Source organism: Carassius auratus, chromosome 13 (genome assembly GCF_003368295.1).
Source record: "Carassius auratus strain Wakin chromosome 13, ASM336829v1, whole genome shotgun sequence".
Taxonomy (NCBI): domain Eukaryota; kingdom Metazoa; phylum Chordata; class Actinopteri; order Cypriniformes; family Cyprinidae; genus Carassius; species Carassius auratus.
In genome coordinates, this window is record NC_039255.1 from 6,018,153 (window position 1) to 6,034,435 (window position 16,283).

Consider the following 16,283-nt stretch of genomic DNA (forward strand, 5'->3'; position numbering starts at 1 on the left):
TAACGCTCGCACACGCGCGTTATTGTGTCCCCTCGCGTTATCTCACGGGCAGTCAATGGAGTCGCTGTGCGTTTTTGGAATTACTGACATTTATGAAAGTTCATTAGTAGATCGGTTTGTAATAATCAGCCTCGATGGTTTATAATCGGATTCCAGCGGTAGTTTAATGACAGTAAGTCGCTCATATGCGTGTTTAATACGGCGTTAAGATCCACTGCGGCCTGACGATTACATCTCCATTATTCAAATATTAAAACATTGTCATACTTCAGTTTTCAGTCATTAATTAAGTGCGTGGACTCATGTAAATATGGCAGAAGAGGGAGCGGTTGTGATGCAGCAGGTTGTGGACAGGTGAGTGAAAGAAATAGAAAGTAAACAAACGGCTAATATCAGCTACATTTCAACCTGTCAGTAAAGATACATTTATAGACTTTTAGAAATATGCTTAAACACATAAATATTCGTACCGAACAATTCGAGTAGAAGATAAGTGATTGTTTGCAGGTTTACAGTGTTTCTGCTCTTACATAGAGATGTTACGAGCGTTACTTACGTAATGTGACGTCTTTGAAGGGGGCGTGGCCTTCCTTTGGGTCTTTTAATTGTGTTTTAAATAAAGTTTTGCTCCATTGATTATATACCTTTTAGATCTTTAAGCTTATTTATGTTTAACAGCTCCTAAAGATCAATCTATTTTTTGTTAACGTCTAATAACATACTGAAAACACAGCGCTGTGCAGAACTTTTTTTTTCTTCAACAACAGAATATGCAATATTAATATCATTAATAGGCATTAATATTATTAATATCGGTTTTATTATTATTATGAATTATGTTTTGTTGTTGACAACAGTAACAATAATTTTTATTATTGTTGTTATTGACTGTGTCTAAATATTATGGGGTTCCCTCTTAATTTATGCAAAACAGTACATTAAATAAGCTTCTTTGACTGTGAAAAGCTGTTTTATTCTGCTTAATGTGGCATTTACTGTGTACTAACTGTTAAAGCCCGTAACATGTGTATATTAATTCCTACTAATAGAAATGTTTATTATTTGAGCTGTCAGGTTGATTAAATTGTCCTTTAAGCAGTGGGGTAACTTCTGTTGATGTTTAATGGATATAATTCCTGAATCCTGAGCATTTTCTGTAGTCTTAGCATGTGACTGAATATGTTACTGTGTTTACCAGTTCAGTACAGGAGTTAAAACCAGTCAGTTTTATGACCTGATAATGTTCATCATGTCACCCTTTTTGTTTGTTTTGTGAATTGTGTCACGTGTTGAAATGACTTCCTGTGTTAATCAACACTATGACAGCTTAACTTTGTATTGAGCCCAGAATATTCCTTTAGTACACAGCTTAAGTCATAAGAGGCTTGATTGCCTCTTTGATTTGGCTTGCACACCTGCTCAGGTCAGAGGATGATTTCGGAAAAGTTCATGATAAAAAAATAAAACAAAAAAACTCTCTTTGCCGCATGACTTGCGTGATGTTTGTTCTTATGAGCTTTTACTTTAAATGAACCCAGCAAAAAGGACAGTGTGTCCTGGAGAATTTATAATGACACTGTTGTTGTGGTCAGTTTTTGAAGAATGACCCTCAGGGGTCACAAATAAACAGCACTATCCAATAGGATTGTTTTGGTAAATGACATGGACAGGTTCTCATTTCAGAAATTATTCATTGGGTCACTGCGTGTAGTCGTCGAGCTGTTCGGTGTCCTGACCTTGTCCATGTTTTTTCACGCTGACTGTCCTGTCTGCCAGAGGGCCAGCGATTGCAAAATAAACTAGACAGCACTGGCCTGCTGACAGGACACAATTGAGCGGATCTGTACTTCCAGTCAAAAATAAGATTGCTATTAACTTTCATATTAGTATATACATTATTATTGCTTTCATATGTTAGTATATTATACATGATGCACTTTTTGGTTACGGGTGAAGAAATTATTTTATTCAAAAAGAAGAAAAAATACTTTTATTCAACAAGGAAGCATGAAATGAATCCAAAATGACAGTAAAAATATTTATAATGTTAGAAGATTTCTATTTCAAATAAATGCTGTTCTTTTAAAATGAAAAGAACCTTAGTTAAAGAATCCTAAAAATGTTTATGTAATAAGAATATTAGTTATATTTTTTGATAATTAAAAAGTTCATTTAGACAAAATATTGCGTAAATATTATTAATATATTTTAATAAAATATTATATATTATTATAAATATATATTTCTGTTTTTTTAGAAATATTTTTTCTGCAGCAATTTAGTACATTGAAGTGACCGTAAAGAACCAGTCAAATCATCATATTAGAATGATTTCTGAAGGATCATGTGATACTGAAGACTGGAGTAATGATGCTGAAAATTCAACTTTGCTTTATATTTTCCATTCAAATGTATTAAAATAAAAACCATATTTTTAACTGCAATATTATTTCAATATATTTCTAACAATATTTCAGACTCCATTTAAAAACATTACAAATCTTCACTAAACCCCAATCTTTAGAACGGTAGTCATTTTTGACCTCATACTTGTGTTTACATTATAAAATGGGTATTGAGAGGAAAGTACTGTACGAGCTGGTGTTAGTAAAGTGGTTTATTGGCACGTTAGCCTGTTTGTAGACATATCTGTCAGTTGTCATGGTGAAAGCTCCCATCTCTCTCAAATGGATCCTGCATCCTTCTCTTATGTCCGTCACTGAGGCAACAACCTTCACCGGTCTGTGTGGAAGCAGATAGCTGTCCGGCAGACTCCAACACCCACAGCTGCTCGCTCTGCAATGCAGCTCTTCATCACTTGAAAAGACGGGGTCATGCTTAAATCCTGCCTGACCTTTATGTGGCAGACACCCTTTAACCCTCTTTTGTTCTCGTCGGTATTTAGAAAGCCAGCTCCATTTATTTTGGCTGTTTTTAAACCTTATTGTTTTTCCCAGCACAACTTTGCCACGTTTCCCCATCATCAGGAGTAAAGCAGGATGTTTTTTCATGACAAATGTGTGACTGAGTCGTGTTTGAAAGTGTCAGGAAATTTTTTGGTGTTATGTTCTGTTTGAAAATGCGATTTTGCATGGAGCCCATGCTGATTGCTAATATGTAAGCTCATTTCCACCACTGAAATTTTTTTTTTTTATCTCACAATTCAGACTTTGTTTCTCGCAATTCGGTGGAAAAGTCAGAACTGCGAGATATAAACTCGTGTTTATATTTCACAATGCTGACTTTTTTTTCTGAAATGTCAGTTTCTTGCAATTTTTCCACTATTAAGTCAGAACTGTGAGATATAAACTCAAAATTGCACAAAATTCTGGCTTCCATAAATTGCTATATTTAAATTTTCTCTGAATTAAATTTCTGTGCAAGGCTGACGCCGATGTTAAGAGAATTCTACAGTGATTGTTCACATTTTCCAAAAGGAAATGGCTGTCAGGATTTCAAATATAAATGTAGTTATAATCAACTATAGCTATTCAGTCAAAATGTGGCGTACTATTGCACTGAAACAGACATATACGTTTTATAGAAATGCTGATAATTCTCCATGGTGTATGAATTTGTGTTCCTCCTGACTTAATACATTTGCTGTTGAAACATGATCTCGTGGATGGGTCTTGTGACTCTGAGCACAGGGTAGAGAGTTAGAGTGAGTTTGTGTGTGTGTGTGTGTGTGTGTGTGTGTGTTTATGGATCAGCAGTAGGCCACATCTGACCCCTCCTCCAGAACAAATATAGACCACAAGTTCAAGAGGACTTGTGTTACAGGAAAACACTGACTGAAGTTACATGAACTCTAATGTTGCTGTGAATAAGTCACAGTCTATCACGTAATATTTCTAATAGTCTAAAGTAGCTGGCCTTACAGCGATAATGTTGGTACAGAGGGATATTTATATGCTGCTTTATTTCCAAACAAAACCGTGGCAATCCTATCTGTGTCATTATAGTAGAAACGTCTGGGATCTCAGCGGTTCCTCTGATGTTCAGACACTTTCTTTCACTCTCTGTTTTGGCTGGAAGATCCTTCAGATTCCCACAGTCACATGACTGCAGCCGAATGAATAAACGCATTGTGCCGAGGTTTTAATGCCTCTTTAAATGCAGTCTGACCCGGCGTGTAGCTATGAGAACATGCCGGAGAGTTTGTCTTCAGAACACTGTGTGAATCGCACCATTGGTCGTCTTTTCAATACTTAGTCTGAGGTTTATTGAAGAGTTTTGCTCCGTGTTTAACAGTAGACAGTTAATGCTTCCGCATTATCTGACCAAGAGGAAGCTTCCAAACTTTCACAGATTTATTCCTGTTTTAAAGAAACATCAGTCAACACTAGCGAAATGTACAACTTTATTCATGAAAACTCATCCTTTGTGACATGTGACCCAGGAGCACAAAACCAGTCTCTGAGGTATATTTGCAGTAATAGCCAAAAAAAACACATTGTATGGGTCAAAATTACAGATTTTTCTTTTATGCCAAAAATCATTAGGATATTAATTAAAGATCATGTTCCATTAAGATATTTTGTACATTTCCTACTGTAAATATATATAAAAAAATGTGCTTAGTAATATGCATTGCGTTTTAAAGGTGATTTTCTCAATATTTAGATTTTTTTTGCACCCTCAGATTCCAGGTTTTTCAGATAGTTGTATCTCTGCCAAATATTGTCCGATCCTGACAAACCATACAACAGTGGAAAGCTTATTTATTCAGATTTCACGATGATTATACATCTCAATTTGCTAAGATTTACACTTTAGACTGGTTTTGTGCTCCGCGGGTCACAAATAGTTGCCGTTGTCAGGGCTCTTTTGAACTATCATCCGGGTTATCAGTTCCAGTTGTTGTATTGTGTTTCTGTGTCATGTAACCAGCTCTTAACATGTAAAGAAAGGTGAGCGTATTGAATGTCTAACCTCCTGATGGTATTTCATAGAGCTATATTCTGCAAGAAGTCATGCAGTAATGTAAATCTAGTAGTCAAGAAACCTGTTTTCTGGGCAACAACGAGGGGTTTTGCACCATTTTTTTCCTGGAATATTTACATGATTTAATGGGAATTGGTCTGGTTAGGTATATTGGAGATATTTTATGTATTATCACAAACAGTGCTGCTGAAGAGTAATTCTGTCATGTTTCTTCACCTACAGCAGTGGACAGAATGTGATCACATTGTTCAGCTGCATGGGCAGAGTCAACATTTTATTAGCCTTTTAATTCACAAGCTGTTCGGTTTGCACGTGTGGAGAGAAGATGCTGTAATAAGTGTATGTTTATGTTATCATTGTAAAAATGAACAGAAGCCAGCAAAAACAAGGTTTATGCTCTAGTCTGCTTTGCATGGCCGCTAAATATTATGGTTGGTTTTTTTTAAACACCTCATCACAGTTTTCTTCTGTATAATTAGATTTTGTCTCAGAGAATTATGAAAAAAAAAAAAAAGCATAATCAGCCTGCATTATAAGGGGAAATGGTCCACTCCTTTAAAAATCTATCGGAAAATATTTCTAATAATTTCATTAGTATTTTGTTATTCATGCAGTTTATCTAAATGCTAAAAATATTATTAGTATTTATTTAATGTATTTGTGGTTTATGAACGAAGTGGGACTCTCCTATAAAACCTTCCATTATATTTTGAGATGGTTCATTCTTATATAAAAAAAAACAATCTAATAACATTTTCTAATAATTTATTATTGATCTTAACATCAAAAACTATTTCTGAAGCTCATTTAAATGTTTTATTGATTTGATCATCTATTAGTAATTTTGACTAAAACTGTTTTTTTTATTTTACTTTATTATTATTTTTATGTAAAATCATTTTCTAACTGTTTTAAAATTCATTTTAAGTAAAGGTTTTAATCATTTTTAAAAGTTTAAAAATGTCTTGTTTTATTTTTGTTATTATATTTCTTCATGATTATTTTACTTTCTTTTATGTAAAGCACTTTGAATTACCATTGTGCACGAAATGTGCTATACAAATAAACTTGCCTTGCCTATTAATTTGTTTAGTTTATTTAAAATCTATAGCATATACCTTAGCGTTTATTTATTGATTGATTTATTTGTGGTTTAAAGCACAATTGTTAATGAAATAATTTTGATATATCTGTGAATCAGAAAAAAATCTCATCATCCTATCATATGTCATATATTTTGTTGGTATTTTACTGTGGATAATATAGGCTGAAGTTTGAAACTTTACCCCCAAAAACAAGCATAAATCAGATTGTTTCAAAGCACAATTTGTTTTACCTTGTTTATTGGCTGATAATCGGCTTTCCTGACCTTTCACAGTGCACCTGAACGAACAGAGCTCTCCGTGTGTAGATCCATGGCACGTGAGTGTGTTTGAGTGAGGGCCGACGGCGAGATGGCTTGGGTTTCATGGAGGTGATTGTGTGTCTGATGGTTATCATGACGGAGGCAGGGTTACAGGAACAGGAGATGCCTCTGCTCTTTTGGTTCCTCATCTATGATAGTCACTTTCAAGTACGGCTGCTCAGTTATGGCAAAAATCATAATCACGATTATTTTGGTCAATATTGTAATCACGATTATGAGGGAGCCATATGACCAAAACTTTATACGAGTGATTTATTTAAAATACAGTGATAAATCTCAAATATGTGTTTCCTGTATATAAGGTTGCTATGACATCTACATTGTAGAGGCCGGCGGATTTATTTTTTGCAAAGTCTCAAGAAGTATGATTATTTCATTTATTCACTATACTATTTAATGTTTCATTTCAGTTTTAGTTTGGCTCTTGTTTTGTATTTATTGCAGTTTAAATGAAAAGGTTCATGTAGCGTGGTTCAACCTCTTACAGAAATGAATAAATCAATGTAAAATAACCCATTTAGCAAATGTCTCGTTACATGATTTTACTGATTTGCACGGGAAAATGGGCTTTTATGCATGAACGAAAGTGCAGCGCTGCAAATGGGGTGCAATAATCGTTTTATCTCGATTATTGTGTTTTTATAATTGTTGGAGGCCAAAATCGAATCGTTTTTTTTTTCATTAATTGCACAGCCCTACTTTCAAGAGAGAATCAGACATTCATACGCTATTTAAAAGAGTTTTCTGCTTCTGTAATTTATTATTCCCAAAAATTGTACACCTCTTTCATTTTTATTTATAATAAAAAATTTGTACTATTGTAATTTCATAGGAATATGTACTCCCCTCCAGGCCGTCCAAGGTGTAGATGAGTTGGGAACAGATTTATAGAAATTTAGCATTATACACTTGCTCACCAATGGATCCTCTGCAGTGAATGGGTGCCGTCAGAATGAGAGTCCAAACCGCTGATGAAAACGTCACAATAATCTACAAGTAATCCACACCTCTCCAGTCCAACAATTATTTATCAATAATGATCAAATTATTCATAATGAATCGTTCAAACTCTACATCTTGGATGGTCTGAGGGTGAGTATGCTAATATTTAATTTGTTTGAATTTTGTCTTAATGCGCTTGTGCTTTCAGCTACCAATATGCTTCATTTAACGCAGTTTACAGTGTTTAAATCAATAACCAGCACCGAAAGTTATCTTTGTAGATTAAACTCGGATATTATTTAGACTGAGATCTTTTAAAGAAGCTGAAGCGTTGTTGTTTCTGGTTTGGGTCTGTGATTGTCATCTGATAGTCCTGAGATGATGATCGCGGTCACCTGAGCGCCTCTTCATCCCTCATGCTTTATTCAGAAACAGCCAGAATGGAAAATCTGTCTCAGGAACCTGAGAGAACGGCGAGTCTCTATCCCTGACCCAGCAGCGCAGAAACACTGAGAGATTTGACCTGGAGAAGGATCATCATTAGACATTGTCTTTGTGATGCTAGACCACAAAATAAACCGTACATTTGGACATCATTTGGAGTAATTAATTGGCATATTATGTGATCAGTTCACAAAAAGACAAACATTAAATAAAAACTTAATCTATAAATGATTTTAATTTGTGGGCTTTTCTCAGCAAAAATGCTGATATGTGAATGAGCGTGCATTTGTGATAATCTGAGTAATTGAGTAATTCATTTATTAAGAATGTAGTATATAAAACAAGTTTTATCTGTGATGGTTTAGACAGTTGAGTTGTTGAAAAAAAAAATGACGGGGAGATTAAAATGATAACATGAATGTTTTTTTCATCGTTTGAGGTGGAGTTGATCATCTTGTTTCATTTGTGCTGAGTCACTGACCCATATTACTCAGCAGTTGCCTCTTTCTTTCTTTTCTCTTTTTTTTTTTTTTTTTTTTTTGCAGACTGTCCCTTGATACTTTTAAGAGATGAACTATAAAAAGAACTCCTGGAGCCTTGAACTTTACACTGTTACACGACTGTTTCTCTTCACCTTTATGTTATTCTTTGGCCTGAATGAATCCCCGAGTGCTGATGTGTGTGTGTGTGTGTGTGTGTGTGTTTCAGGAGTTGTTGGGTGTGTTTTGCCACAGATGAGGATGACCGTACGGCGGAGTGGGTGCGTCCGTGCCGCTGCCGTGGTTCCACTAAATGGGTTCATCAGTCATGTCTTCAGCGCTGGGTTGATGAGAAACAGAGGGGCAACAGCACCGCGCGTGTGGCCTGCCCACAATGCAATGCTGAATACCTCATCGTGTTCCCTAAGCTCGGTATGACAACTCTTTAATGCTGAGCGTCAGTTTATGTTCTTAAAAATGTGTCTTGTATTCTTGATTAATTTACAGAGTAAATTTAATGCCATTTATTTGGTTGATTTTCCTAAAAAAAAAAATTTTCTTCTTTTGTTCACCAACACTTCCTTTTTATATGATCAAAATATTGTTACAATTTTACATTTCCTGTGTGAATCTGTTTTAAAATGTCATTTATTCCTGTGATGCGGAGCTGAATTTTCAGCATCATTACTCCGGTCTTCAGCGTCACATGATCCATCAATGCACTCGTTCTCAAAAATAGTATTAACTTCTATCAACAAAAAACGATGATTTCAATGACTAATTAATGGCTTAATTGAAAGTGAAAATATTCAATACATCGCCCTGCCTTTGCTGGGAATGTAATTAGCAGTTCACTTTCACGTACCACACATGACAAGCAAAATTCTAGACATACTTTCAGACTTTATCAGCCTTCATCAAATGTCACCGCAGTAGTTCTGAATAGTTGCGCTTGTTTATTTAGTTTCTTTTGTACTGAGTAGGTCAATCCTGATTGAAAAGAGAAATCCCTCTTTTGATCCTGGTGATGAGGATTTACTTGTGATTCCAGTAATCCGCTGCTCACCAAGCCAAATGTCATTTTTCATCCTCTTGTGTTTCATCTCTTATGTAAATCGGTCCGGTTCGAGAGTCTAACAACATTAGTTTCTCTTCACGCTGCGCTAATAATCTTCCTCCGACTGGATCTCCTGAGGGCCGGTCTGTCGTCTTCTCTCACTCTCCGTCTCTTTCCACAGCGATGGGTTTATTCTGGGATATGGTTGTCAGGGTGACCGCGGCCGGCTGTGAAATTGCACCAATCATGCTCACCGTCTGACTTTCAAACTGTAGGAAGGCGAGCGAGGCAGAGCGACGCAGTCAGAGAGATGAACGTCACTGCTCGTGAATATGAGGGTTTCCCGCACCGCTGCAGATCCGTTTCATGTTTTAACTGCATTGTGAGCTTGAAAGATTGGGAAACAGAATATGTGTGAATAGAGAAGTGAGTTTCATATTGCTCTTTGAAATCTGAACTGAATTTAGCTTTGATTACTGGAATAAATGACATTTTCAGATAAAAAAAAAAGGCTTTATTGAACCTGCAGAAATCCAGAAGATACTTTCAGCAGATAGAAATGTACAAAACTAGGTTGAAATTCATGCAGAGATCTGAACTTGAAACAAGATTGTGCTGATTTGACTGAAGGAAGAGGAAGATATTTCTATTCTTCATAAAGTCTTTGTGTGTGCTTTTGGTAACCAAGATGAAAATCCTGATGGGTGACATTCAGTTGTTGATTTCAGTAGCCCATGGACGAGGAAGTTCTTTCACATCAGACGGACGGGACACGCTGTCCACATCTTACCATATAATACGCAATCACTCTCCCATTTCTTCCACAGGACGCACTGTGTTCCACTTTATATATGATGCCTTCCTTACAATGCTGACTTTGGTTTGGAAGTTTAGTTGGTCTTGCTAAATGCTACACAGATCTGCCACTTTGCTCGGAAAAGCCATTACGTAACTATGAAGGTGAAAGACCATCTGTCCTTTCCCCATATACTTCTCCTGATTAACTTTCAAGATGTTTTTCAGAGCAGTGCAGCTTGAAGAGATGACTTCACACTGAACTTGTCTTACGCAGCCTGGCATTGGAGAGGGTTTGTAGGGAACGGAAAGTCCTTGTTTCACTGCCGTTCTTTGGCAGAGCAGTCAAGCTGGTGTAAATACACTGAAGAATGCACTGCAGATGTTTTCCTGCTAAGTGCACTTGATTTTGAGTGATTTTAATAATTGAATCAGTGACCGGCTGCAGAAGTGCCCGAGCGATTCCTGTTCCCATGCAGGAGTCTCATCCAATGCTAGAGAGAACGTGAACCAGATTCCAGTGCTTTCAACAGAATATTCCATATTAATATTCTCGAGAGGGGTCAGTGATCCCCAACACACACACACACACACACACACACGCCTGAAGAGTGTCTGCTCTGCTTTTGAGAGCTGAATTAATATGTGGCAAAGGTTAATTTACACAGAAATTTTTCACTGCCATTCCATGTACAGTAACGGAGTAAACTGCGCCGTGTTTGTGACTGTTCACTGTGTGAACACACGATAACCACATAGTGAATTAAACTGGATGATCTTCGGCAGCTGGTGTGCTCTCAGTGATGTGATGTCTCAAATTTGGATAAATAATCATATATAGTGAGAAGAGCATTTGAAGGCCTGTTGATTCCCAACACAATGTATTGTAATATCATCTTCTGCCCCCTGCTGGAGAGGCGGGAAACCACAGACACTTCTCCCTCTTGCTTTGTGATACTGTTTCTTAAATATAGCTTCATGTCTGCATGATGATATACACTGTACATGCCAATATAGAGCATTTTACAGTTTCCTATGGCGATGCACAGCATTTCAAATGTAGGATTATTTTTTTTTAAGTTTTTTTATAAGTTTCTTGCTCACCAAGAAGAAATTTGAGAAATACAGTAAAAACTGTAATTATTGTGAAATATTATTACAATTTAAAATAACTGTTTTCTATTTGAATGCATTTTAAAATGTAATTTATTTCTGTGATGCAAAGCTGAATTTTCAGCATCATTACTCTTTCAGAAATCATTCTACTATGATTTGCTGCTCAAGAAACATTTATTATCAATGTTGAAATGAGTTGTGCAGCTTAATATTTTTGAAGAAAGGTAATAAAAAACGTTTTCAGGATTTTTTCTTTAACTTAAATATGATTTTGTAACAAAGTAAACGTTGTTTTTCAGCATTTTAATGTATCCTTAGTTGCTAGTGTCTTCGTAGTTATTTTGAGTAGATTTGCCTTATGTTATAATTGTTTGGTATGTAAACATAATTTTTAGTTTGTTAATTCTGTGAAAGTACTGTTTTAAGAAATTGTTCATTTAAATTCAGCATTTTTGTGTACACCCTGTTATTAATACACCATATCTCTCAGCATTTTATAGGCCACGACTTTCCAAATATTGTCATCTGCAATTCAAAACCCGTTTTAGCCTGGAACTTCATGCTAAAGTGTGTGTGTGTCTGTGTTCAGGGCCGGTGGTGTATGTGCTGGATCTGGCAGACCGCTTGATCTCGAAGGCCTGTCCGTTTGCTGCTGCTGGTATCATGGTGGGATCCATTTACTGGACGGCTGTCACATACGGCGCGGTGACTGTCATGCAGGTGAGATGTCACTCACAGCTGAAAGGATTTCACAGGCATTCTTTGATTCTTACCATCTTTGATTCTTATCTGTCTATCTCTGTCTCTTTAGGTTGTGGGTCATAAGGAAGGTCTGGATGTGATGGAACGGGCCGATCCTCTCTTCTTGTTGATTGGCCTGCCCACCATCCCAGTTATGCTAATTCTAGGGAAGATGATTCGCTGGGAGGATTATGTGCTCCGCCTCTGGAGGAAATACTCCAGTAAGCTTCAGATCCTTAACAGTATCTTCCCAGGTCAGTGGTTATGGAACAGACAGAGATGTGTCTGTGGACTATATATATATATATATATATGTGTGTGTGTGTGTGTGTGTGTGTGTTTGGAATAATTATGTTCTTAAAAAGTAAAAAAAAAATGTTTAAGTCTCTTGTTCACCAATGCTATATTTATTTGATAAAAAAAGTAATATTGTATAATATTATTGCAATTAAAAATAACTGCTTTCTATTTTAATGGATTTTAAAATGTAATTTATTACTGTTATGCATAACTTAATTTTCAGCATCATTACTCCTGTCCTCAGTGTCACATGACCCTTCAGAAATCATTCTAATATGCTGATTTGTTATTATTTATAAGTTGCAAATAAATTGGTCAAAAAGCCTCTAAATTAAGTTTATTTGTAATATCCAGTATAGTTCTTAATATACTTAGCCTACTTTTGCGTATCATAAATTTTGTTTTTAATTTATGGGGAATAACTTGTCTAAGGTTGATGATTCTACTTTGTAAATTCACATCAAATGAAAACAAACCAAAAATAAGACCCAAATGAAACAACCAAGTAGAATAAAAAAAAATATTTTACTAAAAATATTTTTATTTATTTTTTAATTACATTTTTATTTATTTATTATTTATTTTATATATATTATTTATTTTTTATTTATTTTTATATATTTTATTTATTATTTTTATTACATTTTTTGCAAATGAACGTATTTTACACAATATTTACTCAAAATTCAGTATTTGAAACCTGTTTTTTTATCCCTTGACAAAGCTATCAGTCTCATTTTAAAGAACACAGTTGGAAAGCTGAACTGCCTCATATTTCTGTTCATCACTACTTGTATTTGTGAAATCTTCACCGAAAGCGCTCATAAATCCCGTGCCTCATTCTGTCTCGCGCAGGTATTGGCTGCCCAGTGCCGAGGATCCCTGCGGAGGCCAGTCCGATGGCCGATCACGTGTCAGCCACACGCATTCTGTGCGGTGCCCTCGTGTTCCCCACCATCGCCACCATCGTGGGTAAACTGATGTTCAGCAGCGTCAACTCAAACCTTCAGAGGACCATTCTGGTACAAGAACATCCTAGAAAGCGTTCTCAGTGAACTGTACACATGTATCCTGACACTGATGAGCTGTATCTCTCTCTATTTCAGGGTGGCATAGCGTTTGTGGCTATTAAAGGAGCGTTTAAGGTTTATTTCAAGCAGCAGCAATATCTCCGACAAGCTCATCGCAAGATCCTCAATTTCCCAGAGACGGAGGAGGCCTGAGCTCATCATCAAAACTCTGTTCGATTCCATCCACGTCATTTTGATTTCACGCAGCTTTGAGAGACACTACAGGACATTTTCACAGACGCTGGATTTGGTTTTCTATTTTTTTTTTGTGTGAATGCGATTATTGCGTTTGGCGAATTGAATAGAGATTGAGCTTTGTTTCAGTTGATTTGATCAGACCCAGGAGTGCGTTACTCATTTTATGGGCTTTGACATTTTAAGGAAAGAAATATCGAAGTAAGTTTTTATATGAATGAGTTGCTGTTTTATATTGAATTAGAAATGTTCAGGTGAATCACTATCTTTCAAATGAATCTTTAAAGCATGTAAAAGACGAGGTGCCGTTTCACTTGAACCACTTTTCTTCCTTCATTAACAGTTCGACTAGTCAATGCAATATTCAATTCTAAAAGCAAACTGGTATATGTTCTAATCTTATAAAATAACTTTTTACGTGGTCTTCTCGGATGAATTTCATAATTTCCTGTTATATTTCACGCCAAACTCTAAAGAAGTAAATTGCTTTGCAAGTCTGGACACAATGATTTTTGTTTAAATTTGTATTCAATTTAGTATGTATATACTGTTAAAATGATACAAACAGAAAATGTATTTTGTATGAAATTAATTTTTTTTTTTTGTATGCATTCAATTACGGAAATAATTTCACGAATCAAAAAAGTCACGTTGCAAAAATCTTGAACCAATTAATTTTTTTTTAAGCAAAATCAATATTTAATGGGGTGAAATATGACAGCGTTTGTGAAATTCACAGTCTTGCCTGCCTTCTGATAATTTAAGTGATCAGCCGATCATATTTCATTTCTATCTTTGTGATGCTGATGTCGGAGTTTCAGGGAGTCAGAATCCAGTGTTTGGTCCTTAATTGATCACTCTATTAAATCATTATGGTTCCTGATGCCTCATAACTGCAGTTAATAAACCTGTTTCATAATATATTCCCAGAGATAAATAGTCATCTATAACAATGAACTTAAGAGTATTAGTGGCCTTTTTATTACACCAGGACAAAATATATGTCTTTAGACAGATTTATTTAGTGAACATGCCATTATTTTCTGAATCATTGTGTTTCGTGACTTGTAATTCATGTAGCGCATCGCTTTTATCTCCAGCCATCAGCCACTACAATATGGATGAAATTGGGAGGAAAACAGTATATGAAGACAGTGGCAGTGCATAATAGTAATGTTTTGTAATGCAGTATTACACTACAGTGTGAGTTAGTGATGAAACCTCTTCCAGTGGGCAGTGAGAGTCTTGTGTAAATAACTCTGCTTAACATTTAATTAACTGTTGGAGTGCTGTTTGTCCATAGAGTTCAAATACATCATTGCAGCTTTTGATGATAGGCGCTAACCTGAAAGAACATGCTTAATATTGACGTAGTTGTTAAGAAAAAGTGTTTAGCTCCAAGACTAACAGTGAGTTTTGCTGTTGGCTAAAATGATTTTAAATTCTCATTCTTTTTTTCAGCATGTAATCGTGCTGTATAATAGCAGTGGGTTATGTGTTATGTCTCCTGTTGTACAGATGAAGCACAATGCCAAATGCATTGCAAGATGCGCTGTACAGATACGGCTTCTGAATTCAGTTTCCTGGTTGATTTATGTAAATAAATGTATTTTTCCAAAGCCTGACTGTGTGTATTGGGCAGTTTGAGTTTTTAACTTGGACTGAAAGTGACGAGGATTTCAAACACGTCCTAATAAATCATGCAAGAGTCTATTCCTAAATCTGTAGCATATAAAACTATAGGGTCATTTGTCGGTACATGTCTCACTAACAGTACAAATGGATTGCAATTGTGTGTTGCTGCTATCTGCACAGGATTTACATGCTTATATATATATATATATATATAAATAAAACAAAGACAAAAACACCACAAATGAGTTCATACAATTGTTTAATTATCATAAAGCAGAAACTCCTCCACAGTCAGGTACACTTCTAAATCACCTAATGAACACGAGAGATTTCAAACCAATTATTTCCACCTAGTGACTGTCGTTTGGTGCATACAAGGTCATCCCAGAATGTCACATCATCTTAGACTCAAGCAGGGCAACTCATTAAATCCCGCTCTTCTAGATTTCTTTACTCTAATATTCTGCCTACGGTTCAGCACAGTAAAACACACGTGACCTCAGGTTACAGGAGATGGTGAGAACCACAAGAATCTGTTGCAGTCAGTGACCTACAGAACTCGGAGCCGATTCTAAAACAGTTAAAGGGATGTGGGGTGCAACAAATGCGCCGATTGCATGCGAAATGCATCTTTGGATTTTAAAGCAATCTAGAAGTTCACCTCCCCCCCACCTCACAAAATTAAATACTCAGCCTCAAGTCATTCCAAACCTGTATTTTCTTTATTTTATGGAACAAAAATATCCAAAAGGTCCATGCTGATTTTTCCATTGAAATCATTCAGTGACCAAGAACCAAATAAATGATAGTTCATACAAAAACAAATCACATGAAGGCGAGTAAATGACCATTTTCTTTTTGGAGTAAAATAATCTCAAACTCACAAAGCAGAGTTCTTTCAGTAATATGTGCATACTATTATGTAATACTTTGTTTCAATTTTTATCACAATATTTAAATTTATCTTTTTAACCAATTTCAGTAAACTTTAGTAGACTTAAATCCCCTCCAAAGTTTCCCCTAATATATACTGTATATATTTTTTAATTTAAATTGTTTAACAACGAAGCAATCAATTCCCTTCAAAAGATTTGAAGTACAACTCAAAAGGACTACTTTATTGGTTCTTTTAATGC

General features: G+C 35.7%; 1 protein-coding gene across 1 annotated transcript; it reads left to right on the top strand.

The window, feature by feature from the left end:
- The first annotated feature begins 13 nt into the window (after nucleotides 1–13).
- LOC113112436 (E3 ubiquitin-protein ligase MARCH5) lies at nucleotides 14–15,134 on the top strand. The gene is made up of 6 exons (XM_026278016.1): nucleotides 14–354; nucleotides 8,468–8,670; nucleotides 11,796–11,926; nucleotides 12,018–12,201; nucleotides 13,103–13,269; nucleotides 13,354–15,134. The coding sequence occupies exons 1-6, from the start codon at nucleotides 311–313 to the stop codon at nucleotides 13,468–13,470; spliced, it is 846 nt and encodes a 281-aa protein (XP_026133801.1). The 5' UTR covers nucleotides 14–310; the 3' UTR covers nucleotides 13,471–15,134.
- The last annotated feature ends 1,149 nt before the right edge of the window (nucleotides 15,135–16,283 follow it).

Coding starts and splice junctions, on each gene's coding strand:
- LOC113112436 (XM_026278016.1), top strand. CDS start 311: ATGGCAGAAGAGGGAGCGGTTGTGATGCAGCAGGTTGTGGACAG. Junction 8,671..11,795: donor CATCGTGTTCCCTAAGCTCG/GTATGACAACTC, acceptor GTCTGTGTTCAG/GGCCGGTGGTGTATGTGCTG. Junction 11,927..12,017: donor GCGCGGTGACTGTCATGCAG/GTGAGATGTCAC, acceptor CTGTCTCTTTAG/GTTGTGGGTCATAAGGAAGG.